Source organism: Myotis nattereri (assembly GCF_964212035.1).
Source record: "Myotis nattereri genome assembly, chromosome: X".
Lineage (NCBI taxonomy): Eukaryota > Metazoa > Chordata > Mammalia > Chiroptera > Vespertilionidae > Myotis > Myotis nattereri.
This window is the reverse complement of record NC_138078.1, coordinates 127,681,089-127,697,524: the sequence shown is the minus strand read 5'-3', so window position 1 is coordinate 127,697,524 and position 16,436 is coordinate 127,681,089. Positions and strand designations below refer to the sequence as shown.

Here is a 16,436-nt window from a genome sequence, read left to right as displayed (position 1 = left end):
ATGTGGGGGTAGGGGTAGGAGGTGGCAGCCACTGCTGTCAGTTACACTCTGTGCCCTAGTGACACCCAGATCCTAGCGTGCCCTTCCCATGGAGAACCCGGCTATCACAACTTGGGCAGCTGGCCTTTGGAGGCGAGGAGTTGCTGATTCTGGGACTGAGATTCCACAGCTCTCTGCAGGCAGTGGCCAACAGCGGAGTTCCCAAAGTGTAGGTGGCAACCAGCAAGGGCCAGGACAGCGCTGTGAGGACCTGAGGCTCTGGGAGCAAAGTGGGTAACGGGGGGGGGGGGGGGGGGGAGGGGGGGAGGGGTGGGGCGCCAGGCTGGGTTCTCAGTGGCCGACAGTACGAGTTAGCTCCCGCAGCGCCCTTGGGCCCTGCATGCCCTGGAGGGCCCGGGGTACATCCAGCCAACAGACTCGCCCAATCTCTACTGGGCTAACTGGGGTTTTTGACAACCGGCAGCTGACGTCCGCGCGCCCCTGCCGAGCTCTCCTTTTACTACAGCTGGCGGGCGGCTGTGTGCCGCCCCGCCCACGCCGGCCCCCCGCCCCCCGTGTGCCCACACCTTGCCTTGGATGTAGAAGACTCGTGGTGTTGAGTCGCGGCTCCGGGACCCGAGAGTTCTTTGGAAGAGGAGCACGAGCAAGGGAGCGGGCGAGCTCTGAAGGGGTGTGGGTGTAGGGAGAGAGAGAGAGCAGGTAAGGGCCATTGGTTCCCGTTCTTCTGCTCAAGCAACTCGGGCCCCCCTTTTGGCAAAATAATAGGATCCTGAGAATTGATTCAACAGAAAGAAAGAAAGATGCGACCCTCCCCTCTAGGTTGTCCGCGGGCGAGGAGCTGCGCGGCTATGCGGTGTAACAGGCTCACACGTTGCTCATCACACGTTCAAACATTTCCCTTTCGGAGAGGCTTGTTATTTTTAAATGAATATTTTCGTCTTTGTTTTGATTTTTTTAAACCTTCCTTGGGATTCTATTTTGTTTGAGTTGGCGGCTCTCAGCGGCTTCGGGGGAAGGGGCGGGGAGGGGGAGCAGCCCGCCGGCGCGCGGGGCAGCCCACCCAGGCAACTCCCCGTGCGGCCCGCGCCTGCCCGGAGAGCGGCCCGCGTGGAGCCCGGGAGGCCGGCGGTAGAACTGGGGCTGCGAGTGCCTCTCTGGGCAGGCGGCGGGCAGTTTGGAGGCCGCGAGGAAGAAGCGCCGAGCCGCGCTGCTTTGTCTCTCCACTTCTTGAGCCAGGCGAGCCGCTCCTCCCGCGGCCAGCTGCTGGGGCTCCAGGCGCAGTGGCAGCGGCGGTGGCGGGGGCATCGGCTCCTCCTTCACCCCTTTCCTTTCCTCCCACTCCCTCACAGGCTGTGGCGGCGGCGGCAACGGCGGGGGAAAGCAGATCCCTCCCGGAGCCATACCGAGGGGAGCTCGTGGTCGCGACTTGCCGCCTAAACACTCTCCCAAGTCCGGCCCGCTCGGCGAGGACTTCCGTCTCCTGGGCGAACCGTGTCAAGCAAGCTGGGATCTATGAGTGGAAAGGTGACCAAGCCCAAAGAGGAGAAAGATGCTTCTAAGGGTAAGCCCGCCCGCCGAGTTCGCCTGCTTTCTTTCCCTTCGTTTCCCTTGCTCCCCTCGAGTGCGCTCCGCCCTTCCGCGACTCCTGGCCTCTTTCCAGGAGTGTAAGCTGCCCATGACCTCTGTGAACCCAGGCAAGAAAGGGGAAACGAGGGCCGCTGTGTCTCTGTGTGTGTGTGTGTGTATATTGGGGGACCTAGGTTTGCACCACTTTCCCTCCTTTCTCGTGGAACTGTCGCTCCGCGAATGCCTAGCCTCTTCTACTCCCCCTCTGGACGCACGGCGGTGGCGCTGCGGGCAGCCCAAGCTGCTGCAACCCGGAGAGCCACTACCCTCTGTCCGCCTGTCTGTGCGAGTGCATGTGTGTGCATGTGAGCTGAGAGTGTGCAACATAGTGACATACTCAGGAATCTGCCCCACTGTCAGAACGCAAGCTTGGATCCACCTTCAACTCCTCTCTCCCCGCCCCCAATGCAAACAAAGAGCCTGGCCAAGACGCACCCCCCCCTACTTCCCCCTCACAACCCCTAGTCCCTAACTCTCTAGCCCCTTCCCCAGAAGACAGGAGCTTGTAACCTTCCCCATGCCGCATGCAAAAGTGAGCATTACTGGTGCCCAGGCGCCGCCCGCTCTGCGCCTCAGCAGCAGCGCAGCCTCACCAATCCCTGGGAGAACAAAGGCTGTTGTCCCCTTTGCCACTAATGCTCAGCGGGAGCGGGCCTCCTGAGGAGAGAGTCCACTCCCTCCGCTCTCTGGGGTTCAGCCACCTGGCCTTGGGTGCCTGGCTGCTGGTCCCCGATGTGTGCTCTCCCGTCTCTGCCTGGGGCCTCCCATCGGAGGGTTGGGGAGGCGCAGAGGAGCAGGGCTCAAGCTGGGGAGAATTCAGGAGAAGGAAGGGGTGTCCCCGCTGGCACCCATAGGTCGGTCCTAGCCATTGCCTTGCTGAGGACCTGGCTTAGTACTGGCAGCAAACCGGAGACAGCATCGCACAGAGGCAGGTGTGGTAAACCAGTGGGGGGAAAGGCAGGTGCCTTAGATGCAAGTGTCCCGAATGGCCACAGAGCAGAAGCTGGAGTGGGCTGGATCGGCCAGAGCCTCAGCGGCCCACGCGAGTTCATGCTACAAAAGTGGAGATGCAACTGGGAGGGGAGGGAGTAGCTTTCCTTCATAGGGCCCTAATTCCTCTCAGCCCCGGGGGCCCCCTTCCCTCCCACTCTTTTTCCTGTTCCTTTTTTTCTTCTTCTTGCCTCTCCTCATCTCTCAGAGTCTCCCCCCCCCCCCCAGATTCTAGGGCAGCGCCAGCCCTCCCCCGCTGAAAGTTGTCAAAGTCTTCAGCTCAGGGCCTTTATCCATGTTTCTAAAAGGAGCTGGTTATCTTCCAACTAGGCAAAGCGTTGACTAAAGGCTTGGGAAGTTTGTGATGGGTTTTAGAGCTGTGGTTCTAAGGATCAGTGTTGCTACCAACCCCTCCAACTCCCTCATTTTCCTGGCTATTTGAGGCTCACAGGTTAATTGAAACAATCACTTGGAAAGTAGAACGGCTACACATTTCCAGAGCTTTCCTAATTGTACTGCATCTTAATCATCCGGCATTATATACAATAAGAGGACATAACTTCAGCGTTTATAAAATGTTTTGTTTTTCCATTGAGGGCCCAGAAAGGTAAATACATTTGAAGATTGTAGCACCAAGTTGATCTAGGCATGTGATTCACCTTATGAATCTGGGAGTATTTGAAGTTTGTTTCTGGAACTTTGGTTCCTGATTTCTATCAGGTGGCTAACAAAGCTTGATTTCAAGCTGCCTTTGGGAGGATCTTAAACCAAATTCATTTACAGAAGATGAATTGCTGTTTTAGGAATATAATTTTCAATTGTCCAGAAATTATTAAGCCTGTAAACATTTTAGCAAGTTTCTGTAGTTCAATAGTGAAAATTTTACTAGGCGTATGTCATGACATTTTCTTATGTTGACTCACCACATTTGAAACAGAATATCTCTTTGTAGGAATTGTGTAATTAGCATTTGGAATTATGGTTGCAATGAGAATGAAATTAAAGTATTTTTATAAGGTAACACTTAAGAAGAAATTTACTTTCCTGAGGAGATGGGAATCTTATGGCTAATAAGAGCAGGAGTCCTTTTTCTGTCTTTCAGTTGGTTGTTTAATTTAGAGCATTTTCAAAATAATGAATGCCTAATGGTCATTAGCATTTCCTCCTTTCAACTATGTTAAAGGTCTTATTGACTAAATTTAAACATAGCTTTTTCTGTTAGAGATGAAAGATACCAGGTCTATTGATATTTTTAACCAGTAAAATTTATTGACCATATTCATGAAGAGGTTTGATTATTTATAAATTCTCTCTCTATATAGGTCATTTAAAAATTTTAAACTAGGAGACTCATGAACACACTTTGCAACATAGCAAGATATAGGATTGAACTTCTAATAGATACTTTAAATATTCACATATCTAATTTTGAAGAATGGTGTGACAAATGATTGAATCAAGTCAAATAATTTAGTAAAAGTTTGAATGAATTTTATAATCTGTTTTTCAAGATCCTATTGCTTGTTTAAATTCAGCCTCCTACCCTGTCATTTGGGGTTCATGCCAACAGCCTATCATAACTACATAGATGATTATCATACAGTACATTGTTTCTAAAATTTTAAAAGTACAGGTAGTAGGTAATCAGTAAATTAATTTATGCTGCTTAGTGAAATATGCCTTCAGAGAATATAAATTACTAATTGTCTTTTTAAATAATCTTTTCTTTAACTCCATGGAGGTTAAGGGTAATGATGGACAACAATATTTTGGATAACCTTTTCAATTATGTAGCGAACCAAGATAGACTACCCTCTTTGGCAGGGTGGAGGGCATCTTGATTTTTGAAACTGTTATAATAAGCCCTGGTACATCAAATCATCTTTTGTGTATCTATTTATGATTTGCATAAACTTTTAAAATTTATTTTAGAGAGAGAAACATCTACTTGATTTGTTATTCTACTTATTTATGAATTCTTGGGTCATTCTTGTATGTGCCCTGACCAAGACCTGTAAACTTGGCATATCTGGAGGATGTTCTAAACAACTGGGCTACCAGGTCAGGGCCTAGGGATTGCATAAACATTGAAATTGGTAGATATGTATATACTTTGGGGCACTCAGCTCCTGCATAGGAGGACCTATTTCCATTTCAGGGAAGAACAAAGCATCACATTTGTTTGTTCAAGCAGATATATTCGCTTAGCTTTGACTCATACTTCTACCTTGTCATATTAGATCTTTTCAGCAGTTCTTTGTTGGAAAAGCACTCAGTTAAAGCTGTGTCTGGTTTACTGCAACTGTTTTCCTGTGGCATTCAGGAAATGTGTAGTTGCTACAGATAAAACCAAATCATTTCTGGACTGAGTAAAATTGCTAGACAATTCTAGATTTCAAAAGTGTTGTTTGGTTAGTATGCAGCTACCTGTTCAGAGTTGGGTGTATTTTTTCTATAACCCTTTCCCTTGTGCTTAGCCAGGAGGTATCACATTTATGCAACTTTCAAGGTGAAGAAGAATGTGGTTTCTCTAGGTGGGATTGCTGGAACCAGCATCATGCTGGGCTATGTTTGCTGGCTGCTGGGAAGTGCAGGACAATTCCAGGCATAGTTCAAGAACCCAGGCACTTGCACAGCTGTTGCCACATGCATTTATGGGCACAGCTCATTTTCTGCTCACTTCCTGGCCTTTTATAATGGCCATACCTAAGAAGGACAGGTCATGTGGTCATGCAGTCAGCATATCACTATTTGAACATTTGAACATTGAATGCCATTCCAAAAAATCATCTTGATCTTGAGGGTTACTGTAATAGCACCAAGCACGTGGCTTTCTCAGGCTTGGGCCCAGTAAAGCATGTGTTTAGAGGTATTTTAACCATAAGAAATCATGATGTTGGTGACCTCTCATTAAAAACTAACAATCAAAAATAAATAAATGAAAACTAACAATCATAATCTACTTATTACTCATGCAGGAACTTGTTTTTTCACCTTGTGAATAAATCATCAAGGACCAGTGTTTTTATGGAATATTAAGACCCATATTTTCTTCTGAGCTGAAGAAGGTGATTGCAGTCTTGGTGAGAGGTGTGGCCAGGGAGATTTCTAATCAGAAATGTTAAGTGTGTTCTTGGGGATAGGTACAGAAGATGTGTGCACAGTGCCCCCAAATCCTCTTCATTATTATTTCTAGTGGTGTGCAGCTTCTTTATTCAGAGGCTGAAGTGAAAAGGGAGAGAAAGTTGGGACATAGGTTAGGGGTACTGTATCCTCTACCTTACTTAGTACTGCTTCCTCTAAGTCCCTTTCAAATCATGAAAAGGGGTTAGGATGCATTCTCAAGCTGTAGATATAGGTGAGGTTGGGGAGGGAATGGATGCTGTGTTGGGAATGGATGTTGTGTTGAGGCCTGAGTGAGAAGCAGTAAATGAGCTGCGGGGTAAAGGAAGGGGTTGAGGTTCATGCCTAGGGCGGGGAAATGTATGATGGCCTTGAGAAGAGGATCAGAACTGGGTAGAGATTGGAATTAGGGTTTGGGTGATAAACTGGAGGCCTGTTTTGTGAGGCAGTGACTAGGGAGATGAAACTGTTAACATTCCAGGTCTCTTTGCAGCTGTACTGTCTTATGTTCAAATCAACTCCTCATTCTGGGAATTACAATCAACACAGAACAACCAGAATGTGTTGCAGCTCTTCAAATATATCTAGTAAAAAGGATTTCTAGTGCCTTTTATTATGAATTATATTTTTGGAGTTGAGACATTTGAAAGGAATAGGAAATAAATGCCAAGATTAAACAATTCAAAAAGAAGAAGAAGAAAACCATGAATTAAAATACAGTAGGTGGAGGGGATATTACATGTCCATTACTTTGCTAAGTTTAATATAATCTTTGAAATGTGAAGAATAGGCACATTATATGGTTTTAGCAATCAGTGAAGAAGACAAACATTTGCATAAATCATTGTCTGCATCACTGATTGACGTTTCCCTAACCAGAAGACATGTCAGCACTGGGATTTTTCAGCACAGGCTAAGGACTAGATTTTAGGCTCATTGTCCTGTGTAACGTGGTTAATTTTAGTCAGTCTTCATAACTCGATATTTAGCTTATCTATTTGTGATACATCAATTCTACAAACTCACTTGAATCAAATTTCTTACATTTTTAAATGTGGCATTATATCACTTTGATGAATGCCATATCTTGTTAAAATTGATTTTAGAGAGAGTGGAAGGAAGTGCGAGAAAGAAAGAAAGAAAGAAAGAAAGAAAGAAAGAAAGAAAGAAAGAAAGAAAGATGAATGTAAGAGAGAAGCATCTATTAGTTATCTCCCATATGCACCCTGACTGGGGATCAAACCCACAACCCAGGCCCTGGCTGGTTTGGCTCGGTGGATGGAGTGGATGGAGCATAGGCCTGTGGACTGAAGGGTCCCAGGTTCCATTCCGGTCAGGGGCGTGTACCTTGGTTGCGGGCACATCCCCAGTGGGAGGTGTGCAGGAGGCAGCTGATTGATGTTTCTCTCTCATCAATGTTTCTAGCTCTCTATTCCTCTCCCTTCCTCTCTGTTAAAGAATCAATGGGATATATTTAAAAAACAAAAAACAAAAACACACCCACAAAAAAACCCACAACCCAGGTATGTGCCCTGATGTGGAATCAACCCTGCAACTTTTCAGAGTACTGGATGATGCTCCAATTCACTGAGTCACACCAGCCAGGGCATGAATGTCATATCTTGAGGAAACATTTCTTAGGGTTGTGGATTTCTGGGTAAATGCACTAATTTCCCAAAGAAAGTGAAATAGTATACAGTTAGTAATCATTATGACCACCATTCTAGCCAGCAGGTCCAATTTCTCTAAAGTGGTGTTTTCCAGGGCATTAATCCTGAAAATGTGGGCTTTATATTAGGAAAGAGAGAAGTTTTTGATTCTTGGGGAACAATGGAAATGTGAAGGACTGTTTTATTAAGGATCTTGGTTTGTGAGAAACATAAAGCCTAGATTACAATTACTGTATGTTATTACTGTGGAACAGTCTGCATACCCTACTCTTGCCTCTGCCCTTTGAAATGACTTTTAGCATAGATTTTCAAATGGAAATGGTATTAGTGTTACTAGCTGAGGACCTTCCCTACAGTCAAAGGGCAGAGGTTAGTAGGTGTTCTTGATGATTCATTTTAACTTCTGGCTTCTGCTGGTATAAGGTTTGGGTTGACATTCTAGGGGGTGCTGTAGGGCTGGGATGATCTGGGTCGCTTGCTTATCCTGCCTGCTGTCAGTTTTCTGCAGAGACCTCAGATTTGGTTTGGACAATTACTCTTAGGACCAAAAGAATTATCAGGTGTATTTGTCTATCCTTTGTTCTGGATCCTGTCAGTAGGGCCTGGGATGAAAGAAAAAAAATATTTTGGTGAAAGGCAAGCCCGGTCACAGGCCAAATTAGAAAGGAGTTAATTTAAAAAATAGTATGAACCCATTTCCTTTTTTGGAATTGCAATTATACTTAGTAACATGCCCAAATCTTAAGTGTGCATCTCAATTATGAGCAAATGTTTGTACCCATGTAATTAGCACTAAAATAAAGATACAGGTATTTTCATCACCCCAGAAAATTCTCTCATGTCCCTTCCATGCCATTTCTCCTTCAAAGCAACTACTATTTTGATTTCTGTCATATTATTAGCCTCTTAGTGAAATTAATATAAATGGAATCATACAGTATGCACTCTTTGTTTTTGATGCCTAGCCACCTCTCATTTCATCTTATTTCCTTCCCTGGTTGACACCTCTTCTCCTTGTCTTGTCTTCTGGTTTCTTTGAAGACCCCCACCTGCCCTACATTAGGACCCTCGACAGGGACTTATACTAGGCAATTCCATAAGAAGTATTTTTTGAATGATCTAGTCAGGTAGGGAATTCCTTTAAGCAGGAATATGTTTTATTCATTTGGTAACAATAACAATAATGATCACAGTTATAGTTATTATTATAGTAGCTTCTAAATTTTGGGGCATTTACTATTTACTAGGCATTACTTTTCCATATATCTCATTTAATACTCATGATAGCCAAATGAAGTAGTGGTTAATATTTAGGGACTTCAGAGATGAAGAAATTAAAGTTTAGAGAGATTATATAGTTTATATGAAGTCACATAGCTGGTTGGTTGCAAATTACTAGCACAGTGCTTGGCATTACAGTAGTCAATAAATAATTGTGTAATGCATGTACCACACACATATCAAAACCCATTTGGTCCTATGCTATGTTCATTTCCAGTTTGTTGTCCCTACCAGAAAGTTGTATGATGGAGAAAGGCTCTGTCAGTGACTCACTGTGAATTTATTTGACATAACTGGGGATATTTACATTTCAACTAAGAATTGCCAGAGGCAGAGCTTTAACACCAAGGAATTAATGTCAATGGTTGACTTTCTGACACCCAGATAGGTCGGGAAAGTAATTTTGATTGGGTTCCTTAAAATAATATTTTTTTCTGAGCACTGACTATATGTCAGGTATTTCATATAAAATATCTTATGAAATCTTCATTACAATCTCCAGAGGACAGATATACATACTATTATTATTCTCATTTGACAGATGCAAAAACTGAATCTCTGAGATTGAGTCCAGCCAGAAGTCACTTGGGTAGCAAGATGGTGGAGTGAGTGTGTGAGCCAGCTTTCACTGACTTCAAATCCATTTCTTAACCACTTTGTTTTACTGCCTCCCTAGGCAACACAGTTGGTTCTTTTCTAATCTAGGTTTGCAGAAACACAAAATTACTTCCTGTTTAGCAATGGAAACATGATTAGGAAGAGTGTACCTTTGAATGTATGATTGTTCCAGGGCTGTAGTCTTGGTGCAGCTGAACAGGTCTCTCAGCATTTCTTGGGTGACTTTTGCATACCAGGTACTGTGCTGGGCCCGAGTGTGCAGAGATGAAAGAAACCCAGTCCTACCTTATGGGTGCCCTTTCCTTCCTCTTTGGCATTGGACATTGACTTTCTTCTTTCCAATGTACATTGTCCCTCACTTGGCCATGACTGTGACTTTTAAGATTTAAGCATCTGTCAGTTTGAAGTTAATAGTACTTTCTTCCAGAACTGTATCTAGGAGCTTGTTTCACCAGTTCTCAAGATTACACTTACTCCTATTTCACTGCTGGGTAAAATTCCCAATTGTTAATTTTTTCCCCATTACATGGCATATGTTTCCAGTCTGTCTCTCATCAGAATCATTTCTCATTTACCTTCTCTTTCTCTCTTAACACACCCCGTTCTCCCTCTCTCCTTTTCTTGTCAACAGATGTCAGTAGCTTTCTTTAACCAAATGTGGTTCCTTAGGGTATGCTGGTATCATTGTAGGGTTCTCAATTTCTAGATTTTCTCCCTTGATGGCTGTAGTAACTTCAGCAAAAGAACCTGCCCCACTTCTACGGAAGAATCCTTTCATTACTTATTATATAACTCATTTTAAATGAAAAAAAAAGTGTGAGCTTTATATTTTACACTATTTATGCTGCCTTCAGTTAGATAATATTTCCCAAAATATATCTTGTTAACAGAGACACACACTTTGAACGAACATATTAATTATAGTTCTCAAAGTTAGGAATCATGTAGTTTCTCTGTGCTGCAAAACCTATGTTTAACAGCCGCAATTAACAGTGATGGGTCTCTTGAATGGTGACAGGTAAGTTTAATAACAAATGGAAATCCATTTCTCAAAAATCCCTCCAAATGATGTAAGTAGCTTTTCTACTCTTCTTGAACTGGAGGCTAGTAAACAGATTGAGTTCTTAAATATTTATATTGCTGTTAAAAGTAGAAGTAAACAGCCTAAGAAGGCAGGCTGAGTGCAGTTCTTGAATATGCCTGTAGATATTTTCAGAATCTTCTTTCAACCATGACTTTGAAGTATGGTGAATGTACCTGCTTATTTTGGCTTTGATTCTCTATGTGTATGCATGCCTCTCCCCTTGGGGGGTTTACTGAACATGAAGACTTCCAAGAGCTCTTGGATTTGCAAGTGATTTTCAGAGCTCTGGGAACAATGTGAACCATTCCCCTGGAAACGGGGCCAGGCGCTCCTTGCTGCTCTCATTTCTGGGAGCATTTGTTTCCTGACCAGCTGAAAAACCGGGCGGTAACGGCAACGCTGACTAGTCTCCTTAACCAGCATCCTTCGGTCTCTGAGTGTCTGGCAGGCAGGTTTATTACAAACCTAAGTGTACTCATTAGCCTCGTGATGTGGCGGCTGCCTAAAAAAGAAACACGGAAAAGTTGTGTCACCAAAGGTGAAACTTGACGAAAAGCCGCTGGGCACTGGGTAGTGACAAAGCTCCCTTCAGGCGGGTGGCGGTGGCTATGATGGCGGGTAGTGGAGGGCTTTAACCACTTGCCAGGAGTGCCCACTGCCCGACCCTCTCGCCTAAAGATGCTGCAAAGTGAGCCTTGGCTGGAGTCAGTGGTGCGGGGGCGAAGGGATGGGGGGCGCTGCAGGGACCGGGGGAGAGGTCCGCACTCACGTCTGGATGGTGCCGCTAAGATGGTGGTAGCCAGAGGAAGTGCCCCCGCCCCCACCACACCATCCTGTAGTCCTTGCTCTGCATACACTTACTTGACATACCTGCCCAAAGCCTAAAAATCAGACAAGGAAGGCAGGTTCCAATCAAAGCCTAGAAGTCAGGCCAACACAAGAGCTTTTGGTTCCTCTGCCTACTGGTCAATGCTAATTTGGTGTTAGCAGTTCAAAATCAGGATACATCTTGAGCAGAAATATCAAGCTATTTTGAATTTATTTGCGTGTTTTATATTGCTTATGTTTCATTGTATTGATTTTTTCAGATTACAAAATAATGCATGTTTACTGGGGACAATTATGAAAATTGTAAAAGCATAAAAAAGGAACTATCACCCAAGAGTTCCACTCCCAGGTTAACTTTTCGACATTTTCCTTCTAGTCTTTTTTTCTCTGAATTTTATAATACACTCATATACAAGAATAATAATCTTTTAAGTGTATGTGTGGGATAATGCAGTACACACTCTGTTCTATTCTCTTAATGTGTTAGAATGTTTTTCTATGCCGTTAAATAATCATCCCTACCACCATTTTTAGTGTGTACACTAGGGATGGACTAGGGGATGACAAGGAGAAATGGTGATTTTGTGCCTGTGGGTGTGAAAGGTTTTTGTATACCGCATTGAGAGTCTGCTCACTGAGCTCCACAAACATCATTTGTATTTTACAAATGTACATATATAGATGTATGCATATATAAAATACATATATACATGCATAAAACTGTAATTAGCAAAAGAAATGAATGTAATCTATATATGTATCTACATAAATATATATCCATCTATAAAAACAAATGCTTAGAATAAATCCTGAAAGAATAGACACCAAAAGGAATCTCTGAGTGGTTGGCTTATAGAAGTTGTATAGTTTTTATTTGTATCTTCTATTTTTTTTTTTACTGTGAATATATATGATATAATGAAAAGTAAACTTCAAACTGTACCAAAAACCTTTAGAATGACAGCAATATTTCATCTGGATTTAATATTGCTAATGTAATTAAGAGTATAATTTCTACTTTACAATGAACTATCTTCCATGTAAAAGTAGCTACATGGTTAAAAACATGGATTTTAGACACTTGGGTTCATATCTAAGTTCTTCTACTTATTTACTGTGAGATTTTGGGCAAATAATCTTTCTAAGTCTCTCTACAATGGAGATATTTATACTTATCTCACAAGCTTATTTTAAAGATGGAATGAGAGTGAATGGGAAATATACTTAGAATTTGGTCAATGGTGATATCGATATTACTAAAATTGTAGTGATTTTTATACTGATTATTCAGGTTAAAAGGTTCTCTTAAGAGGGCTTGTTGACTATAGAAATCAATCCACAGTTCACATATCTGTCTGATAGTCATACTCCAATTTAATGGATTTTAGTTATACTAATTCATGTATTAATTCATCCATTAATTTACTCAATAAATATTTATGTGCCAGCCACTGCACCAGACACTGAGGATACATCAATGTGCAGAAGAGATAACCATCCCTTGTCTTCACTGAGCTGATATTTTGCAAATTTACTTAGAGGAACCAGACTTTCAGGGCACAAAGCACTCTGCCTGTGGACTGAAGGGTCCCAGGTTCAATTCCGGTCAAGGGCATGTATCTTGGTTGCTGGCACATCCCCAGTAGAGGGGGTGTGCAGGAGGCAGCTGATCAATGTTTCTCTCTCATCGATATTTCTAACTATTTCTCTCCCTTCCTCTCTGTAAAAAATCAAATATATATATATATATATATATATATATATTTAATCGATTCCAGTCAAGGGCATGTACCTGGGTTGCGGGCACATCCCCAGTAGGGGGCGTGCAGGAGGCAGCTGGTCGATGTTTTTCTCTCATCGATGTTTCTAACTCTCTATCCCTCTCTCTTCCTCTCTGTAAAAAAACAATAAAATATATTTAAAAAAAAGAAATTTAGGAAGAGAGTTTGCTAATCTGAATTGTAAACAAGTGTCTGGGTGAGTCTTATGATCAGGCAAGTTGGGGAAATACTGTCTTGGAAACATCAAAGGAACTCTAGAAATTATGTATACTAGTAGTAGAATGGCAGAGGTAAATACTCAAATATTGTGGCCCTTCTGGTGGATTGAACCTCAGTTGATCTTGATATTGTGGGATAAGGTGATGGGAGTGGAACATCTATATCACTTTGCCAGTTCAGAGTATGTAGGCAAGGGAATTTATCTTCTTGGACACTACTTTCCTACCTGTATCTGGTAGCGGGGTGTGGGTCGGAATGTGAGGTTTGGAGCAGGTGTGGGTGAACCCCTACCTCTTCTCATTGTCCAGGCACCAAGCAGTGTCCCTGTAATTGGTTCATGACCAATCAAGTGAATTGACCTATTACAGCTAGTTGATTTAAGTTATAAATGATTTTTATTTCTTCTGTGTAATTTGGGGTTTAGGCTATATAGAATGACCTGATTTGTATCACAAGAGCCTTTGAGACTTGACAGATTTCACCATTGAAAAGACACACAGCTTTCTCCCTCTACCTCATTGGACATAAAAGCAACCTTTGAATTAATGGAACAAAAAGCATGTCTTTAAAGAGCAGCATGCACGGGGTTTGGGGGGGGGGATGGAGGAGAAGAAAGGGAGGTAAGACAGTTCATCCTCTTTTCTGAGGCTATTGTGACAAAAATGAATACCTTGAAAAATCTTGTATTGATTTTGAATGCAGAGGCATCTTCCTAAGATCTGAAAAACCTGGTAGAAGGTATTACACTTGTTCCCCTGCCTTTGAGCCAGAAGTTGAGTTGCTTAGTTTCTGCAGCAGGAAGAAATTAGAGTAGTTGCTCTACTGAAAGTGAGATTTTGGCCAGGATGCATCTCTCTTGACTGTATTGTAGGTAAGGCTCAGTATATATATATATATATATATATATATATATATATATATATATTCATAAACTCACCATATATATATTCATAAATCTCACCATGGTGAATGGGGGTAATTATAATATTGAGGGACTTATTATTTTATGAAAAGTTTTCTCGTAATAGCATGGTGTATCTGAATGTTGCTTTGGGAATCAAGGATTACTTGATTAAAAATAAAGAAATAAATGCCAAGCCTAGAGACCTCTTGTGGAAGCATTTTGGGTTTCCTGCAAATTCTAATTATAAGCTATTGCTCAGAGTGGCTATTTGTGCTCCCCATGTCTGTTTTTTTTTTTTTTTATAATATATTTTTATTGATTTTTTACAGAGAGGAAGGGAGAGAGATAGTTAGAAACATCGATGAGAGAGAAACACCGACCAGCTGCCTCCTGCACATCTCCTGTCGGGGGTGTGCCCGCAACCCAGGTACATGCCCTTGACCGGAATCGAACCTGGGACCTTTGAGTCCGCAGGCCGACGCTCTATCCACTGAGCCAAACCGGTTTTGGCCCCATGTCTGTTTTAAAATGTTAATTTTATCTTTATTTTTATTGTGGTAAAATATATAGCATAGTATTTACCATTTTAGTGATTTTAACTGTACAGTTCTGTAGTAATACATACACTCATATTGTTCTGCAACCATTACTATCATGCTTCCCAGGTTCTTAATCAGAATTTACAATGGCTAGAAGGGACCATAATAACCATTTATTCCAACCTTCCCATTGCAAAGAAGAGGGAATCAGGCTCTCAGAGAGGCAGTGAGTTGCCCAAAGTCTTAGAGAAAATTAGTGGCAGGGGCCTAGCCCAGTGCATTTCCAGGTGACCACATGGATAGACCCAGGCAGATGGCCTCTTTTACTCTACCGATAGCAGAATCAAAGATTGATATAAATATTAGGATGCTTCTCAATTTCTTTCCTTTTTATCAACTAAGTTATCAGTCATTGTGATTTAGAACTAGAAAACCTTTAGACATCATCTAACTCACATTCCTAATTTAAAATATTGTCTATACTTGCTATTTCTAAATCTTAATTGCACTACAAAAAGATGCTAACGTCCTAATTTTTAAAATCCGGCCAAATTTCCCCCCAGCCTTCTTTTCACTGACTCCATGACATTCCGTGATTGAAACCAGGTCCTTTGTTGGTGGCTGTTATTAATATGCTTTCCTTGGGATGTTTACAGTAACTGCTGTGACCTAAATAAGATTGCTTGTATTGTTTTTCCCCATAAAGGCAAGAACATTTTTTTAAAAAGTGTGTTCATCTCCTCTCATACCATTGTATTTACCCATGACTAAAGGAACTGCTTGAAGCATTGTAGTTTTTCCTATTTAGGTATTAGATGAGGAAACATTCACTAGAAGAAGAATATTCCCACACAAGTTAAACATTTGGGGACTTTGTATACCATAATCACTTTTTCTTGGAGTAGAGGTTCATAAACATGTATCATATTATGTATTATGTATTATTATGTTAGGTACCCTGTATCATTATAGTGTGATGCTTTAAAAATTTTATTCTATTTCTAACTTTGGTAAAAAAACATAAAATTTTCCAAATTAATGATTTTTAAGTGTGTGGTTCTAGAAGTGCTAAGTATATTCATATTGTTGTGCAACCAATCTCCAAGAGTTTTTCATCTTGAAAAACTGAAACTGTTTCTATCATTCTACTTTCTGTTTCTATGAATTTAATTTCTTTAAATACATCATGTAAGTGGAGTCATAGAGTATTTATGTTTTTGTGCCTGGATTATTTCACTTAACCTAACGTCCTCAAGGTTTATCCATGTTATAGTATGAATCAGAACTTTCTTCCTCTTAAAGGCTGAATGATATTTTATTGCATGTTGTATTGGGCCTCTTCAGTGAAACATGCCATATATATATATATATATATATATATATATATATATATATATATATATATATATATAAAATAATCAATTTGTTTCCTCAGTCTTTAGTCCTAGGTCAGTGGTCGGCAAACTGCGGCTCAGCAAACCGCGGCTCGCGAGCCACATGCGGCTCTTTGTCCTCTTGAGTGTGGCTCTTCCACAAAATACTGACTTCTGCACATGGGCCACAAAGTTTCAATCGTACTGTACATGCGCACCTGCATGTGGTATTTTGTGGAAGAGCCACACTCAAGGGGCCAAAGAGCCGTATGTGGCTCGCGAACCGCGGTTTGCCGACCACGGTTAGGTCATCAAATTAACTTGATGAATAAAGTGAAGGAAGAGCCCAAACCATCAGGGACCAGATTTCTGAGGGCTTAATCCAATGACTTGCAAGTTT

At 42.0% G+C, this 16,436-nt stretch overlaps 1 protein-coding gene across 3 annotated transcripts in view; it reads left to right on the top strand.

Moving 5' to 3' along the window:
* The first annotated feature begins 324 nt into the window (after positions 1 to 324).
* FGF13 (fibroblast growth factor 13) overlaps positions 325 to 16,436 on the top strand; it is a 606,985-nt gene continuing 590,873 nt past the window's right edge. The window contains exons 1-2 of one of the 3 annotated variants that reach the window (XM_081115041.1): positions 325 to 699; positions 1,350 to 1,561. In XM_081115041.1, coding sequence (XP_080971167.1) covers positions 1,513 to 1,561 — 49 coding nt within the window. In that variant the 5' untranslated portion in view covers positions 325 to 699; positions 1,350 to 1,512. Of the gene's footprint in view, positions 700 to 1,093; positions 1,562 to 16,436 lie in introns of those variants that run through there. The other 2 variants (XM_081115039.1, XM_081115038.1) reach the window with 2 other exon arrangements.